At 42.7% G+C, this 17205-nt stretch overlaps 1 protein-coding gene across 17 annotated transcripts in view; it reads left to right on the forward strand.

Moving 5' to 3' along the window:
• Positions 1-17205, forward strand: part of SLC15A2 (solute carrier family 15 member 2) — a 72549-nt gene that overhangs the window by 17762 nt on the left and 37582 nt on the right. For 13 of the 17 annotated variants that reach the window (XR_007204946.1, XR_007204947.1, XR_007204948.1 and 10 more), the window contains exons 2-6: positions 6158-6204; positions 9475-9562; positions 10176-10317; positions 12155-12247; positions 13341-13440. Coding sequence is in view for 11 of the 17 variants with exons in the window: in XM_048310138.1 (XP_048166095.1) it covers positions 6158-6204; positions 9475-9562; positions 10176-10317; positions 12155-12247; positions 13341-13440 (470 nt within the window). In the remaining 6 variants the exon portion in view is untranslated. Of the gene's footprint in view, positions 1-1618; positions 1687-5778; positions 5856-5952; positions 6205-7221; positions 7304-9474; positions 9563-10175; positions 10318-12154; positions 12248-13340; positions 13441-17205 lie in introns of those variants that run through there. The other 4 variants (XM_048310136.1, XM_048310135.1, XM_048310133.1 and 1 more) reach the window with 4 other exon arrangements.

A 17205-nucleotide genomic window follows, 5' to 3' on the forward strand; every position in this document is an offset into this window, starting at 1 on the left:
CTTGTTTTTCACAGTGCTTGCCCAGAGTCTCACGCTGCTGGCTTTGCCATGCTGTGCTTTGTACTTATCTGTGCTGTATCTTCTTATAATATGAATAGCACTCCCTGGATCCTGGCCATACTTCCTACATTATAGATTTAAATTCTTCTTACCATCTATCTTTTCTTTAATATCTCTTCTGTGCACAGCCTGCTCTTTTGTAGCCATTATTAAAGTTTTGCTTCAGTCCTTCTTCCGCAAGCACCTCATGATTTGCCATCATCTTTTTATGAGTTGTTCATGCTGTTCTTCTTCTTTCACTTCAGGCTTTGCATCCCTTGTTGCTCTATCAAATGAATCATCATCTGTAGGAATTTATTCCTCATTTCATGTTGGAATTTGATCGTGATCAGCTTAGGCTGCTCACTATTGCACATATAAGTAGCTATTGTTGCGTGCTTCTCTTCACTCTTAAATTCAGGTGTCTCTCGCTGTTTCCCTAGTGCATCATTCTAGTCCTCCTGCCCAGTTCCACTGGATCATCCTATGTCCAGATAATAGCAGAGTTCATCAGGAACTGCCTGCCTGTTTGTAGCCTTGACTGTATCTTGAGGTGATGATGATAGTTATGTGGCCTTGAAGCAGGTGGGACTTGAGTGCAATAAAAAGGTGAAGGATGCAGATGACTTCAGGGCCATGATGTTGGGTGATGGACACCCCATTTTACTCTATTGCGGAACTCACAGAATTTCACTCTAAACTACTTCTGTGTCTGCAGAAAATATCTGGGGTTTTCCCCTGCAGAGGAGTTTCCATAAAGCCTCTCTGAAAGAAAGTCACAGCGGTTTAGAGAAGGTTATGGGGGAAAAGCAGAAAGGAGTAAACAGTGGAAGCACAGTAGAAAAATTGTTGATTTTCCTTCAGGCAGCTCATGGCTTGAAGGTGAAAAAGGGTCTGAGGGAACAGCTTGTCAATGTTGTATCTGCTTTGCTGTGTGATATGCAAAGAACTGGGAACTGGAGCCAGTCTGTCAAAGGTTGGTGAAACCCTGTGTGTCCTCACAACCTTAACCACTGGGTGTCCCATCCTTGGAAACATTCATAATCAGGTTTGACAGGGCTCTGAGCATCCTGGTCTAGTTGAAGATGTCCCTGCTTATTGGAGAGGAGTTGTACTGGATGGACTTTGATGGTCCCCTCTAGCCCAAATTGTTTTGTGATTCTATGATAGTGAAAGATATGTATAGTTAAGACCAGCTCTGTAGCTGGGGTATAGTGTTGAAAATTTGGATTTGTGGCCAGCTGTAGATCCTGTCTAGTCACAGAGCCAGTCCCTGTCCTCATCCAAAGTAGTAATTTTATTGAAAGATAGTGTAGCTGCAGTGCGAAGTGATTGATCGTGAACATCCACGAAAGGTGCCATGCAGCCTCAGAGGCTGTATTCAAGAAAGGCAGATTCCCTATGACATTTGGGAGCTGAGAAGAGATGACTTCAGATCAGAAATAACTGGATGTTTAACTATTTTATTGGTGGCCAAAGGAGTGCTGTTGGGAAGTGAAACATTAACAGCAGGGTGAAAAAGAGCCAGGATTGCTCAACGAGGTTCATCTTCTGGCACAACAGAGCTGGGGTCGTCCAAGGCGCAGGAAGCGGCCAGAATGGCAGAGGGGGATGGCACACCACAGCCTGCAAAGGAAGCCCAAGCTGGTGAGGAATTTTTAGAAGATTTCTTCTTGCTGATTGTAGGATAAACTGAAGGCAAAAAGGCAAGAGGGGGGATGAGAAGTTTCTCTGATTGTTACAGGTTGACTTGTGACCCCATGACAGGCTCTTAAATATAGAGTAGGTACTTGATATTCTTAGTGGTATTAATCTAAATACCTTTACAATTTTGAGTCTGTAATGGCTGGCGAATAGAGGAGAGATGTGGGTTTGAAGGCTTCTGGCATATTTTCCTGGTTATTCAAATAATTTGATACATCATTTTCTTAAATTACTTTGAAGTTTGGGAGAAGTCTGCAGGCAATGGAAACCACTCTTGATCTGTCTAAATCAGTTAAGCCCTGCTCTTTCTTGTGATCAAAGAATTGGAGAAAATAAGCCAGAAGAAACCTCCAGAGGTTATCATGTCCTTCCAGGGTCTGGTCATTAAGCCCAGAGTGTTGCTGGCACACATTCATCTAGTTTCTTAAAACCTTATCTCAGAAACAGAGAAAGAGGAGAGAAATACATATAGGGTAAAAGGGTTATAAAAGTATGGCCATTGTATATGAATTAAAAATTAGACTCATTATTAAAAGACGAGTGTGCCTGAGCTGAAAATTAGGAAGGGATTGTTCAAGATGAATGCAGGTAAAAATGAAGAGATTTGTTGAATATAAACAGATTAAGGCGCACAGTACTGCAGCAGGGAGCGGTGAGAATGTGAGGATTGTAAAAGCAATGTGAAAATGCAGATTCTCTTTCTGAGGTTTTGGGAACCAGAAAAAGTTAATTATGAACTGAAAATCATAGCAAAATGCATTCGTGGGAACTTCTGGCTATGCAAGGCATCTGGTAGCTGAATATTACATTTAAGTATGAATCATCCTACAGACTACCCAGTTGCATAAAGGATAATTCAGAAAAGAGCAAATCTTACAGAAAGCAGTCCTTGCTTTCATGCTTTCCAGGTGAAGTTGTTTGGCACAAGGTTTTCACAGAAATTCAGGAGGACACCTCATCCATATGCCTGCTCTGGGACAGGACCTGATATTTATGTAGTCCCTAACACATTCTTATATAACAGACATCATGAGTTGTCTGAACCCTGCAGGCCAATCCACGTCATCTCTGTTCCAGTGTTCATCTGTCCTTGCTGAAAGGGAAATTGGAAAAAGAAGCCTCAAATCTTCTTTACTGAAAAAAGTCAATTATTTCTGCCATCTTATCCTCAATGAAAGTGGGTAATAGTTCATCTCTCTGGCTGTTTTTCCTATCAGTGAATAGGAGTAGCATTTGGTAGTCTCCTAAATTTCATCATTTTCATTACAGAGTTGTAAAATGGTTTCTCCTATTTTGCAACACCATTTTGGATTTGTACCCGGTTTTCCTCCAGGCTTCTCCACCCTGGTTTTGGGCACAAATGAGAGCACCATGCTGGCTGTGCTGAAGTTTCCTCTGCTCAAGGAAAAGCTGAGGACCTGTATGTTTCATGCTTTCCTAATCTGATGGAAAATCATTGATAGATACTCTTAGAGGGATTTCCTAGTCATCCACTATTATGGGCATTTCATACGGACCCTATTTCCTTGTGAGGGATCAGAGACACTAGAGTTAGAATATATCACATACAGAGCTGCTCTAGCTGTTACTCCACTTACACTGTCACCAGAGAATAAGACAGTCTGGTTTGAGAGCATTTTTTCCAATATGAAATGCTGTTTTGTAATCCTTATTCTCCTTTTGGTGCTTAGAAGGGATTATCTGGTCAAGTATCTCTCTTGCTATGGAGGAACACACCTGGTGGAACAACCTACTTTTTTAGGGGCAGTGGTGATGCTTGTTCTGCTTTTGCCCTTCACAAGGGAAGTGGCTCAATATGGTATTCAGCACTTGAAGGTGAATTTCATCAGGCTCTGATGATCAGAGCACATTTGAGATATCCAAATATTGTTTAAGCAGCTTTTGTCTCATTTCACACATACTCCTGCTGGTTCATTTCAAAGGTGTTGCATACCTTGTTGCAATTTATTTTTTAGTGAAAATAACAAAAAGCACACAAGTTTCCTGGCTTCTCTGGATAAGCTTTTGTTTGCTTGTTTTCTGGTTTAAATAACAGCTTTTCATTTTCCTTCCTCTTTCTCCAATATTGACAGCATTTCTAACACCTTTTCTTATTGCCTTTTGTGTCGTCTTGCTAGCTGTAATTCATTTTGTGCCTTAGCTTTGCTGGCACATCTCTACCACTCCGTGTTTGATCTGTTTGTCTATACTTGTCTTCAGAAATGCCACCTTATTTCCATTTGTGGTACAATTCCTTCCTGATTTTCAGTCCAGGACACACAGGTCTCCTTCTATCAAGTATTATTCTGTATTTGTATCTGAGGTGCTTGCAAATTTATTCTCCTAAACTTGTTTTTGCTGTTTGCTACAAGTTACCATTTATTGCCAGACATTTGAATTCCTTTTCTCCCTTTCTGTCTGAGAAGACCTTCTGGCAGCTAATGGCCTGAACAGCTCTGCAGTGTATTAGACAAGTGGTATGTTAATCCTACTAACTGATAGTGTTTTTCATGCTAGTATTAAAAATAATTATCATTTCGCTTATGTGACGCATGGGGCTGTATACACACAGAGGAAATATATCTGCAGGAAGCCGAAAATATTAAGGCATCACACTGCAGCAGCATGGGAGTGCTGTGCAATAGATGGTGAAACCTTTCCTGTCTTCCTTTTGTATTATTCCTTTAATAACTCTGTTGCTGTGTTTGCTCTGCTTGCCTGTGTGTGGCAGAAGACAGCAGGTTTCTACTGGGAGCTGTATAGAAATACCTGGGGCATGAGATGCCAGCAGACGGCTCAGAAATATTTCTGCTGCCTCTAGCATGGGGTCAGACTTGCAGGACACAAGTACGTGCCAGCCTGGTGTGTGGTGACAGGACCCACGTGAACAAGACCTGTTCTGCCCCCAGCACTGGGTCTGCTTTTGAGTCACTCATACCCATGAAAAGGGCTTGACAAACCTGAGCTCCCTGGAGGCTGGACCCAGGTGAAAAGCAAGGCTCTGCGTGTGTGCAGATCACTGGGAGGGCTGAAGACAAGAGCTGGTTTGTGGCTGTACAGGGGAGGTACCAAACTGTTGCTTTGCCACTGCTGTAGAAGAAACAAGGATCAAGAAAGGGGCAGAACTTTCTGGTGCCATCTAAAGTTTGGCCTTCAAGTTAGCTGCCCAGTTGACCCCATGTTTAGCTGCCCAGCTAGCAGGAGTGAAACAGAATCCCTGGGGATTTTCAGAGGAAGCAATGCCAGAGCACATGAAGGAATGTGGACAGTAATTATATTTCCTCTGTGCAGTCTGTCACATCTGATTCCCTTGTGTAAGTGTTCTCCATGTCTTGTTAACAATAACTGAAGCCAGATTAAGGATCTGTGGTGTGGCCAAAGGCTTCTTTCCTGGTTTGTCAGCTGCAAACCTGGTTCTTGTGATAACCAGGCACTATCAGCAGCTCGAGCTAAGGATGAGTTTATGCAGACTCCTTGTACCAGCTGTGGTTTCTGGGTGTGGTCTGTGCTTTGCTTATAAGAGAAGGGAGAAATATTTGGGAAAATTCTCTGAACATTAGTCTTTTAAAGAAGCCAAATGTAAGAGGAAAAAGAAACCTCTGCACTGTGCCGAGGATACAGCAGAGCCACAAGCGCTGAGGATAATTTATGGGAAGGTTGTGAATTTTGCTCTGTAATAGAAAATAGAGGCATTGGGGCTGCTTCTGGGTGCTGGCTGTGTCCCCTTGATTAAGCTGTCTCATGGGAAAAGGCAAGGTCATTCTAGGGAATTGGTGTGGGAATGAACCCTGGGTCACTTCACCCCTGCAGTAGCAAAGAAATGATTTAACACAGTGCAGGCATCTGTGACATCCAGTGTCCAAGGGTTTGGTGTGATGAGCATTTTAGTAGTTATGTCTTGGAACATGTGGCTTTCCAGTGAAATGAGATCCCTGCTGAGTAAACCTGTCATTACCACATCGGGAGGGCGATGCACGCTCTGCTCCTAAATCTGCAGGCTGTAGGTGTATCTGGGACCTGGGATTTTTATTCAGCTCACATCTGTGCAGCATCCAGCACCATGCTGGGCTGGTGCACGTACAATAGCTGGGGGAATGCCAAACAACAGGGAGGTCTGTGCCACGAAGTACTGACAGCCCCAACCTGTGACTAATTTAGGCTGTGTTCCCTGACTCTTCTTGAACTCTGGAGTTGTCTTTCCTGGTAGCATCTCCCTCCCTTTTCTGCCCTGGCTGCACAAATGTGCTCAATTAGGGTTAACTCAAACTGAATCAAACTTCGTGCCTGAGGTTGGAAATCTTCCCAGTCAACTCACCACAGCCACATAGCATGGTGGGAGACAAGGCGAGAGGGGAGATGAACACTTTTCAGAGGAATGAATCCAAGGAAACTTTGTTCACTTTTATTTCTGCAGGAGATGATCCCCCCAAAGGAGATTCCCCTCTTCAGAAAAAATCCCCGGTAAGTGTTACTGCTGGTTTCCTTTGCTTTGCTTTCTGCTCAGCTTGTTCTAAACATTGCAAGATCTCTCTGTTCTCTCCTCTGTTGTGCTCTGGCTAGAGACAAACACCCTTTCTTGCAGAGAGTTGAAATAAGCCTTAACAACTCAAGGCAAAAATCCCTCCACTAACCTGATTAGGTTAAGAAAGTGCAGCTTAAAGGGAAAACACAAACTGTCTGAATGTTTGGGGAAAAGGGTAAGGATTTTTATTGCTTTTTTCCTGAACACTACTTTCCTTGTGGGAAAGAACTCAGATCTCTGAAGTGGATGGGGATGTTGTGCATAGAAGGAGAGAGTTGAACTCTGTTTAGTTTGATGAAACCCATCAGGGAAGGGTACCCAGACACTGAAAAGCAGAAGGAAGGACCAGGATTGAGGACAGGCCGCTGGTGAGTGTTACAGAGCCCAGCTGTAGTGCCAGAGCCTTGGGTTTACATCTTTGAATCTGATTTAAAGCCTAATTCAGGTGAACGTTGCAGCTTTGATGTTTGTGCAGGTTTTCAGGCTAATTCTTGTTGAGTGCTTGACCCCTAAGAACTGTTCACTGCATTGGCTTCAGGGAGAATTTGGCTTATATTGCAGCTGCTTTGACTTGCAGGATAATATGTAATACTTGGTCTTAAAACTCACAGTCATGTCATTAGCAAACCAACTATTTAACTCAATTTTAATTACTGTGCAGACATTAACTATTGGATATCCAGTGCTCCTGGGAAATAGTAATCTTTATCCCATTTTGCCATTAGTCAGCAAAAAGAGTTGAGAACAAATGTCTCCTGTAGTGGGGACTTTAAATGAACTTTCTTTTTTCCAAAAACACAGTCTATCAACTTCCACAGTATCTTTAAGAGATCCATAATCCCACAGATCCCAGGCTTGCTGTGGTAGCTAAGCACTGCAGACTGTCTGTGTGTTCATGAATCCAGGCTTAACCTCTTTGCTTTTCCTGGGGCTCTCTGCTGAGCACAGTCCTCCTCTGCGAAAACGAGCAAACTGCATCTGGCTCTCCGCATGGATGAAAACTTCCCACTTTTGGATGTGCAGGCAGGCCATAGGCAGGTCAGTGATACAGTGGAGAGAATACATGAGAGTTTCTGCATGTGCTGATGCCATCTCATGACATACAAGCCAGATGGAAGTACCCCTGCTTGTAAGTCGTTGCTCTACATTTGTAAGCATTTACTCAGGATCCTGGCTCAGGTACTTGGGAAGGTTTAGCTGGGAAGTCACTGCCTCCTGCTCTTCTTTCCCTCCTTGCCCCTGCTCATCTGTAGGAGGTGCCCATTCCAGAGCAGGAGTGGCTGAAATGAGTCACTGCACCTTAAACCAGTGCAGTAAATCCACTGGGAGTTGTGCACTGGGTGTGGAGGAGTGAGTTCAGGCAGCAGCGCTCCTGCCACCTGTCCTCCTGGGTTTGAACAGTCACTTTCTGCATCTCCAGCAATTGTTATTAAATGCCATGAGTACTTACAGTGAAGTCTGGGAAAGAGAGGAAGAAAAAAATCCCTGTTGTACAATTTTACTTCAAATTTCAGAAAATGCCTCCCAGCACCCATACGAAATATAATCTGCCTCTTATGGATTTTCTTCTTTTATTATGAAAAACTTGTAGGAGAAAAATATTCTGTGTGTGCATATGGTTGTGTGTTTGTGCATTTACAGCTTATATATGCCACCATTTTTAGGCTAACCTAAAAGCAGGAGGCCCCAGTGAAGCCCACACTTTCTTACAAGCCATATTGCTGAGCACAATGGTTTCAGAGTAAATGACAGATGAAATGGATAATTATATATTTACTCTAGTAAAGCAAAAAGATCAAGGATTTCTTAGAGAAAGGCAGTCTATAAATAGTGAGAAAAATGTATACATATATATTATGTATAACAATGAATAAAAATATTTGTCTTTAGAAGGTTAAGTAATGGAAAGTAGGGGGGAGGTGGGAGTTGTGGAGTTTTGATTTTTTACAATCAGTCTGTTTTGTTGCTCTTTGATAATGTTGAAGAAGACAGCGTCATTAAGCTAGACTCTTCTAAACTTGATGCCATTGCTTTGGGAATCCAAATAAGCTTAGGTCTCTTGGTGGTGAAATAAACCTGAATAAACACATCTGGTTTGGTACTGTATTTGCATTTGGGACTCTGGGAAGAAATACAGGAATTCATTATTTCCAACCTGAGGCACAGAAATGCGTGTGAAGAGTTCATCTCACTTCACTGGCCCATACAATCACTGTTTAAAACTATAAATATAGTTGCAACTGTTAATATCACACTCCCCCCAAATCCCTCACCAAATCCATGGCCAGCCCCTCTCTCCCACTAATTGGCAGTGCTGTGAAAACCTGCTTTCCTGTTGCGAGGCAGTGGAGCTACTAAGCAGCTGGAAGCTGAAAGCTGCTTAGCTCAGACCACTGTGGGGTAACAAGGGGGACAGAGGCCCACACAAGGTCATGCCAAGACTCATCTGTTTAATGCCATGTATTTCACTTGGGAAGTGCTGATGTTGGCTGGAGTAAAGTCAGGCTCAGCGAAAGAGTCGCCACACTCAGACAGATTTGACAGTCCCATCGCTGGGGTTTTTTAAAGTTCTGATTAATAAATTGAATTATCCATAGCTATGCCAGCAGTCTTGGAATATGAAATGGATGCCATGCCTGAGGGAGTGCCAGACAGAGAGCTGATGCTCTGCTTCAGTGAGTGGTGGCAAAGCTCGGCACAAGTGAGGTGCAGAGTTTGAGAGAAGGAGCAGCTTCACACACTGACGTAGACAGCAGATCTCTGAGGTCTCCCAGTTTCTGAGGCAAGGTCTGGTACAGGAAGAGGGAGCAGTTTTGGGGCAGGGTGGTAGCTTTATATGAAGTGCAGAAGAAAAGGCATCCAAAGGTGGTTTTTTGGTCCCAGTGACTTTTCTGCATTGCAGTGAAGAGTTGCTGGCACCCTTCCAGTGGAGTTCCTGGAACTCCATGTTGGGCTGCTGACAGCCCGTGAATCCCCATGGCAGTCCTTACTGGGCCCATGTCAGCCAGGCTGATTCACTGGGGAGCCTTAATCAGAGCAAGAGTATTGTGAGGTCCACTCTCTCCTTTGCATCCAGCTCACAGGCCAGTCAAGCAGCAGTGGGCACTTGGTTTTTGGACTGGACTCCTCTCCACCACCCAGACACTGTGGGAATACCTTGCTGAGGTGAAGGCTTTGACGGTTGGTATGTTCTTGTTTGTCTCCCACAGAAACTCTGTGGCTCCAACTACCCCCTGAGCATTGCCTTCATTGTGGTGAACGAGTTCTGCGAGCGCTTCTCCTACTATGGCATGCGAGGTATGTGGCCTGTCTGGGGACTGACTTTCCCATCCTGAGGTATTTATACAAACTGGATTGGTGTTTCTGAGCTGTGCTGTGTGTAGTATCAACTGTCTTTCAAAGTTAATTGGTATTTTGGAATGTGTGTATGAACAGTGTACCCTAACACTGTTGCTATATCTGTGATGAGAAGTTGGGACTAGAGGGCTCCAAATGTACCTTCCAGTCTAAATTATTCTATAATTCTCTATATCAAAGCTGGTTTTCTACTATGTGATGTCTTTCACAGTTGATGTGCAATCAGTGTGTTTGGGAATTGAATCTTACAGGCACCTAATCTGCAAATAGAAAATGTGCGTAAACAGAACTACAGGTTAGGTTAAGATAAGCTAGAAAATACATTTCTCAGCTAAACATAAATGTTTATGAGCAAAGAATGTTGGATACTCATATATCTCATTTTAGCTTCTCCTGTGTCAGAGATTATGAGGAAGAGGTCTGGAAGCACAAATCTTTCCACAGCAGTGCTCAGTTGCTAGGCAAATCAGTAGTTTTCTTGCCACCATGATCCTGCTTACCTGCAGAGATACACAGTAATTATCTGATATGATTTTTTTTTGTTTTCTTTTAGCTGTCCTGACACTGTATTTCTTAAGCTTCTTCCACTGGGATGAAAATCTCTCCACTGCTGTGTACCATGCCTTTTCCGCGTTGTGTTATTTCACACCTGTCATCGGAGCCATCATGGCAGACTCATGGCTGGGGAAATATAAGTAAGTGAAGACATCTCTCTAATTCAGTCAGCATGCATCAACACCGTGCAGCCGGTGCAAGGGCAGTGCTCTGTGTGCCCCCAGTTTTGAGCTAGCTCAGAGTGCAGCAAAGGCACACTTGTGAAGGTCAGCTCCTCTCTGTTAACAGAGCTGATCTGTTTGCTCATGCTGTTCTGTGCTCCTCTAACACCCAAGGGCCAATAGGCAACAAAGTTGGGACAAATTAAATGTCACAAGCACACTTTTCCTCTACTGTCCTTCCCTACCTGTCTTCAGGAAGCTGAAGTGTAGGGCAACTAACCCTCAGTTTGCCAAGGTCTGCTTCTGAGAAGGATTCAGAGATAGTGAGGAAGCAATGTCATCATGTAGATCTCTCAGATTCAGATGAAATGTCACTAACTATAATGTACTTACTTACACTTCTCACAGCATAAGGAATATGTCAGCACACCCACTTTTATGCCCGAGAAACCTAGGTTCTCTCAAATCATCTCCATCAGCACATAACTAGGTAGACTCTTCCTGAGTAAGAGTCCTTAGGCAGTCTTCCCTTCTGATGATAAGTTGTGGAGCCAGCATCTGCCCCAGAGTGGTGATGACCAGCTGGATATAGGACTTTCTTTGCTTGGCACTGTTTTTTCATTGTCTGAGGAGTCTTGGCCATCAGGGTGATAAAGTGCAGCTAAACCCTTCTCTCTGGACTAAGCCTATCTGGCAGAAGAGTCTCAACAGGAAATAAACAACTGCCATATGCCTTTCCAGAAGAAAGTTCTTAAGGAGCTCTCAGTGTCCTTTTTTCTCTCTGCTCAGTTTTAGTAATTTTCTTGTCCCTTTGAATGAAAAAAATAACAGTGGGAGTTTATTAACTTCATTATTTAAGGTCGCCTAGCAATGTTCATTAGTATTTGAGGATGTCTATCTTGCAGCATGACGTTGTGAGAAGGTAAATCCTTATACAGACTCTGGTGTGTTAGGCAAGAGACTTGGAGTAATCCCTATAATTTAGTGGGAGGTGGCATTTGATGTAGTAGCTGGGCCTTGACCAATACCAAGGACAGATAACAGATTAGAGGGGCTTTTAGGAATGATCTGATGTGGCTCTAAATTATCTGTTGCAACCAGGGTTTGAATGCATCAGGGACCAGTTTCATGCTCAAAGCTCATAGGACTTCTTCTAGTGTCTCTATCCTTTGATTCCCTCTGTATGTGTCTTCAGCACATGAATACATAGATTTCTCTTAGTCCTGAAGGTGATGAGGGAATAGAATTCACTCAAGTCTGATCATCCTACTCAGATTTCTTCTTCTGCCTCAGCAACACATGGGAGGCAGATAGATGAAGTCAGTCTTTCAGAGGTACTTGGGACCCAAAACAGACTTACAATGAGGAAACCACACTCCTAATTTACATTTGTTGGTTAGGTGGGTTGAATGTGGGCAACAGTCTCTAGAGATCCCTTCCAGTCAAGGGATTCACTTATGCACATCCTACAAAATGCCAGTTATTAATAATCTGGAAACTGAGTTGGACCTGAACAGTGCAGTCTTCCATGAGTGACAAGACTGGAACATTTTTTATTTATTCTGCTCAGTAACATCTACAAATAAAGCAGGGGCTATCCCTCCTTAATCTGAACCCATTTGCATATCTATTCCTTCTAGTGCACTCAGTGTTGACACAAAGGAATTGTAGCTGCCTGCTCTACCAGTGGTTGAACAAACCAGTTCCTTGTGTGTCTGCCAAGTAGAGCTGCCATATCAGGGAGCATGGGCACACTCTGGTTTTGAATTGTTCATCACCCTGCACCTTCAGTCACTGCTGTTTGCTTTTCTCACAGGACGATCATCTACCTCTCCATTGTGTATGTTGTTGGCCATCTGATAAAATCAGTCGGTGCCATTCCATCCCTGGGCAACCAGGCAGTTCATGTGTAAGTAGCCCTTGAAGCCACAGTGCTGTAACAGGTTGTGATGGTAGTTGGCTTACCCAAGTCTGTAATTTGTTTCACCTCCATCAGGCCAGCATTTTTGGTGCTGTGCATGGATTTCTTTCATCAGGAAAGGGTTAGGAATGTCTGAGTAAGAGCAGAAGGATGGGTCTGGTGCGTGACCATGCCAGATGGAGTTGGAAATCACCACAGGGACTCTAACCCCTTTTGACACAGGCACTGGGGATCACCTCTCTCTGCTATACCACGCTACTGGTTTGGTCTCCTCCATCCAACTGCCTGTACCAGGCTCCTTCCTCCCTCATTTCATCAGCACAGCTGCCCAGCTCAGCAAGGTTCCCCCATGTGCATGGGAACACAAAACTGAAATACGTTTTCTGATGACAGGGGAAGGGTCTGTCTCTTCCACAGGATACAACCCTCTAGATTCTGAACTGATAGGCTTGTCAGAGTAGTGTCTCTGAAACCGCCAAGCTGGTTTTGTCTGTGTGGTCATGACTCAAAAATATGCACATGCAGGCAGGAGCATATGTTGTTTACAGAACAGTTTTCTTTTGTCCCAGACCTGGCCAATCCTGATACTCTTGTTCCCTAGAGACATAATCTGTCAGGCCAACAATGGTATTTTGAAAACCAATGGGAAGTAGAAAGCACACAAGAATGAGTCTCATTTGAACAGCTTGTCTGCTCTTACCCAGGCTAGAAAGCTGCAAAAAGTACTCCCCTTTTTCTTTTTTTTCTTTTTCTTAATTGATCTCAGAAATCTTTTGTTGTCATATGAATGAAAAATAATTCCACAGCTCTTTGATCTCCTATATGTCTACTGGACCTCAGAACAACAAGAAACTGGCAAAACCAGTTTGGTTAATTGACTGGTATGGAGTGCAGGAATTAGGATAATTAATTTGTTTTTCAAATTATTAGGATATTTAACTTGTTTGTTTAGCTGGCTCACCATCACTACCTGTGTGCAAAAGACAACATTATCAGAGGAATCATGGTTGGGTGACACTAAAATACTCGCATAAGCACTGGAAAGATTTTGCAATGGTGATGTTTTTGTTCTTGCATGAAGGGTCCTGTCTATGGTTGGTCTGTTTTTGATCGCCCTTGGAACGGGAGGTATCAAGCCCTGTGTCTCTGCATTTGGTGGGGACCAGTTTGAAGAGGAACATGTAAGACTTCTTTTCTTTCCTAAAATATGCAGTGTCTGCTTACTTTGTGGGGATGTTTATGTGATCAAAATCCTGTTGTGCTAGAATAAGGGCCAGCTTGCTGCAAAAGACGTAGTAAGACAGGAGGTAGAATGGTTTGCATAAGACTTGAGAGAATTTTGATGCTTCAGGAAGGCAAAATGACAGCAGAACAGGATTGATACTGGAAAGGATAGGTCATAATTGCATCAAATCATCTAAATGTTAATTGGACATCAGAGTAGTTGAAAAATCCTGTCATGCATATCACAGAACTGTATATATCATGAACCAGCTTAACAGGGGTGATTGTAATGCACTGCAATGGAATACAGCAAATGAAAGAAAAGATTGTACCACCACCCTATGATTCTGTGGGATTTTTGCCTCAAATCAGTCATAGTCTGTGTCTCAGATGTTGTTCAGAAAGGACTGTGGGAAATTCTGGTCTTTTGAAGGTAGTGCCAAAATGGAAGGTTCTGAAGAATTAAGAAAATGTTTCTGTTTAGCTCTGTGTTGTGTATCCTGTGAATTGTAGTCCAGGTGCTTTGCGTCCTCATTCTCTGTCATGAGTGCTTAGCCCCTCATCTGCACTAATCTCAAACTCCCATTATTCAGCACAGGGGCTCAAGCAGGGATAAGGTAGTGCTTAAAGAAGCAAAGCAGGTCAGGAAGTGCTAATCCTCAGGCAAAATGCTAAATTTTTAAATTGACTTCAAGTTAAATAGATTTACGTTGACCTAACACACAAATAAAAATTTCCATTTTCTTAATGTCAAGTATTCAAATCAGCAAGTTCTGTGCATGGCATAAGTCGTCAAATATGTAGAAGGTCACTGCTACAAAAAGGAAAATAAGTGTTGGGGTCTGTGATGAGTAAGATTAAACGGAAGGAGGATTATTTAGGATTGACAGTATGAAAAATTTTTCCAGAAATAGATCTAGAGAAATACTGGAAAATGCTAGGACCTTTGGGAGATGGAAATTCCCATCAATGGAGGCATTAAAGAAGGACATTAGACTAATAGTGTGTCAGGAAAAGCACTGGTAAAGATGGGTAAGAGTTGGCCCCTTGGCCTTGGACAAGGAGCCCGGTAGGGCAGTTTTCTCTTGTCTTTTGCAATGCCCCAGAATGTAGTCACCATGTAATGAAATAATACAGACTAAATTTAAAATTTTGGGAAGAGTTGTGCTTTCCCCACAACTGAGTGATGCTGAAGTGATGAAGCTTATGATTACTAGGAAGTAACAAAATGTGGGATATTCCATGGTCACTTGTCCAAAGCAGATCCTCCTGCAGGCATGTCCACACTGTGCTGTCAGTTGGATCTGGTGCTTTAGGGGATGCTGCAGAAGGGGGGATCAGCAATGCTCTGGTGGTCACCAGCCTCCCCAGTTGGCATAACTCTGACCAAAAGCAGGCTGGCAGCACGGCACACGTGCTCTGGGATAGCTGCATGCGTCCCAGTGCATGGGCATCCTGGCTTGCTGCACCAATAGTTGTCCCAAAAGAATTCTGAGAGGTCCAACAGCAGCATTTACACAAGTGCTACTTCTATGAATATTAATGATTAATAGTGTTTATCCAGCATCTTTCAATTACCACCTAATTACAGTATGATAATATGTAACACTTATCTTCAGAGCGTTTTATAGACTTCAGCTAATGAATCTCAGCACCCTTCTCAGGCACATACATATTATTATCCCAAATTCACAACCACAGCTGAGTTACAGAGAGAAAACCTGAACTGCCTGTGGTTGTGTATGGGCCTGTACCCATTCTCCAGCATTCAGACTACATCTCTCCAACAAATATATCAAATACAAAGGCTCAAACATTCACCTGTGTGTTACCTTCAAGAAAAACTAATTTAGAGAAAGAAAACTGTAAAAAGCATTCTGATAAGAACAATATGTTCTGCTCTATTCATTCTTTTCAAAATAGAGAGTTTTCTCTTTTACCATTTTGAAATGACTTGGCCTTTCAGAAGAAACAAATGTTTTATGCTATGTGATAGGAAGTTTAAGTCATCAGAATTGGAATGAGAAGTTTTGATTTTGTAAGGAATGAAAGGTTTGGGGCCAACCAGAATATTTCTTCCCTCTGGAGTGGTGTTTGAGGGGACTTATGTTTTATTTTCTTCCACTCCAGGTAGGATGAAATAAGTTTTGAAAATTCCCTATGAAATGAAGCATTTGATTCCCCCTTAATTTTCAGGACACCAATAAACTTCAGCCGAGCCCTTAAGTACACAGGCTTAGTTGTTTAATCTGAAAACTAGGGCTGAGGTAGCTCTGTGTATAAATAAATAAATTGTCCCTGCTATTCCTAGATACAAGTTTATGTTTTGAGGTAAATGCACAACATCAATCTGATCCTCTTTTAAGTACTTCAGGAGCATAATAGTCTTGGACCTGCCACTTTGAGAACAGTACTACTACAGACTGTGATGGGGACTGATTTGGCAGGAGGTCAGATAGGGAAAATTGATTTATCTGCAGGAGATTTCCAGATGCATTTTTCTATGGGATTAGGAATCCAAGTTAAAAATGCCTGAACAAAATTATATTTACGATATGTCATATGAATGTGAAGCTGCTGCACATATTAATTAGAGACCAAAGCCGCTTTCAAACAGTGCTGGATGGTGTTTAAGGTGCTAAATAGCTTTCTCTTTGTTTCCTTATTTTCTGGTTGCCAAGGCGATCAGGATTATCATGTACAGTACCTTTTCTCAAATTAGCTAATCCAAATCATGTTGTTAAAGTATGTCTGCTCTAAAGATTAGGACAATAGGGAGGAAATTCTTTATTCCAATCAGTATAATTTGCAAGCTGCTGGGTCATTGTTTTTGTAGTTATTTCAGCTTTTCTCTGACCATTTTTCTTTCCATCACTAAAATCTGAAAATGTGGGAAATAAGATGCTCCAAATTCTTTATGCATAACTATCCTCTTCTCTTACCACCCCATTCTTTTTGGTAATAGTTATTCTAGACTTTATCATGTCAAGAGCTGTATGCTTGAGTTTATCACAGCTCTCAGAAATTCTGAGTTGCTCAGCTACGAAGGGTTAGAGACATGCCATGAGAATTTGGCTAGAAGAGGGCAGGACTGTGAGGGCTCTACTGCACCACCCTCGACAAGCCATGGGAGGGCCATCTAGGAATGGGGAAGATTGCTGAGGCTGCTCATTTCTCTAGTTTATTTTATGATGACAAGTAACTAGTCACAAAGGTAGAATGAAAAAGAAAATAAAATTTTACTAGTTTAGCAGTAGAAAGTTCTGGGTTATCAAAACCACCAGCAAGGAGTGGAATATAACAGATAGTGAGACCCCACTGCTGTTTTCTATTAACCATGAGAACATGCCATGGAGGTGATTTTTATAAGGCTTTCAAATCCTTTAGTCCAGGATAAATAATTTATGAGGAATGTGTGGGTTAGCCTTGAACACTCTAGGAAATAAAATTCTGGAAAAGCCAAGAACTCAAGTTGATGGGTGTGTGCTGGGTCAAGGCAGAAAGCCCTTAATCCAAGTAAGCAGACCCCCAGACTCCTTGATGGGTGGCAGTGGGAGGTGATGGGTCTCTCACCCTCACCTTCTCACCACCCACTTTGCAAGGGGACATAAAGAGAAGCCCTCCCATGCTCTCCCACCTCCCCCTTTCCCTGCAGTAATGCCCTCTGGTAAGAGGCTTCTTGCTATATGAAGTAGCAATATTTCCTGTTGGCTGCACCATCA

The sequence above is a fragment of the Corvus hawaiiensis genome, chromosome 7 (assembly GCF_020740725.1).
Source record: "Corvus hawaiiensis isolate bCorHaw1 chromosome 7, bCorHaw1.pri.cur, whole genome shotgun sequence".
Classification (NCBI taxonomy): domain Eukaryota; kingdom Metazoa; phylum Chordata; class Aves; order Passeriformes; family Corvidae; genus Corvus; species Corvus hawaiiensis.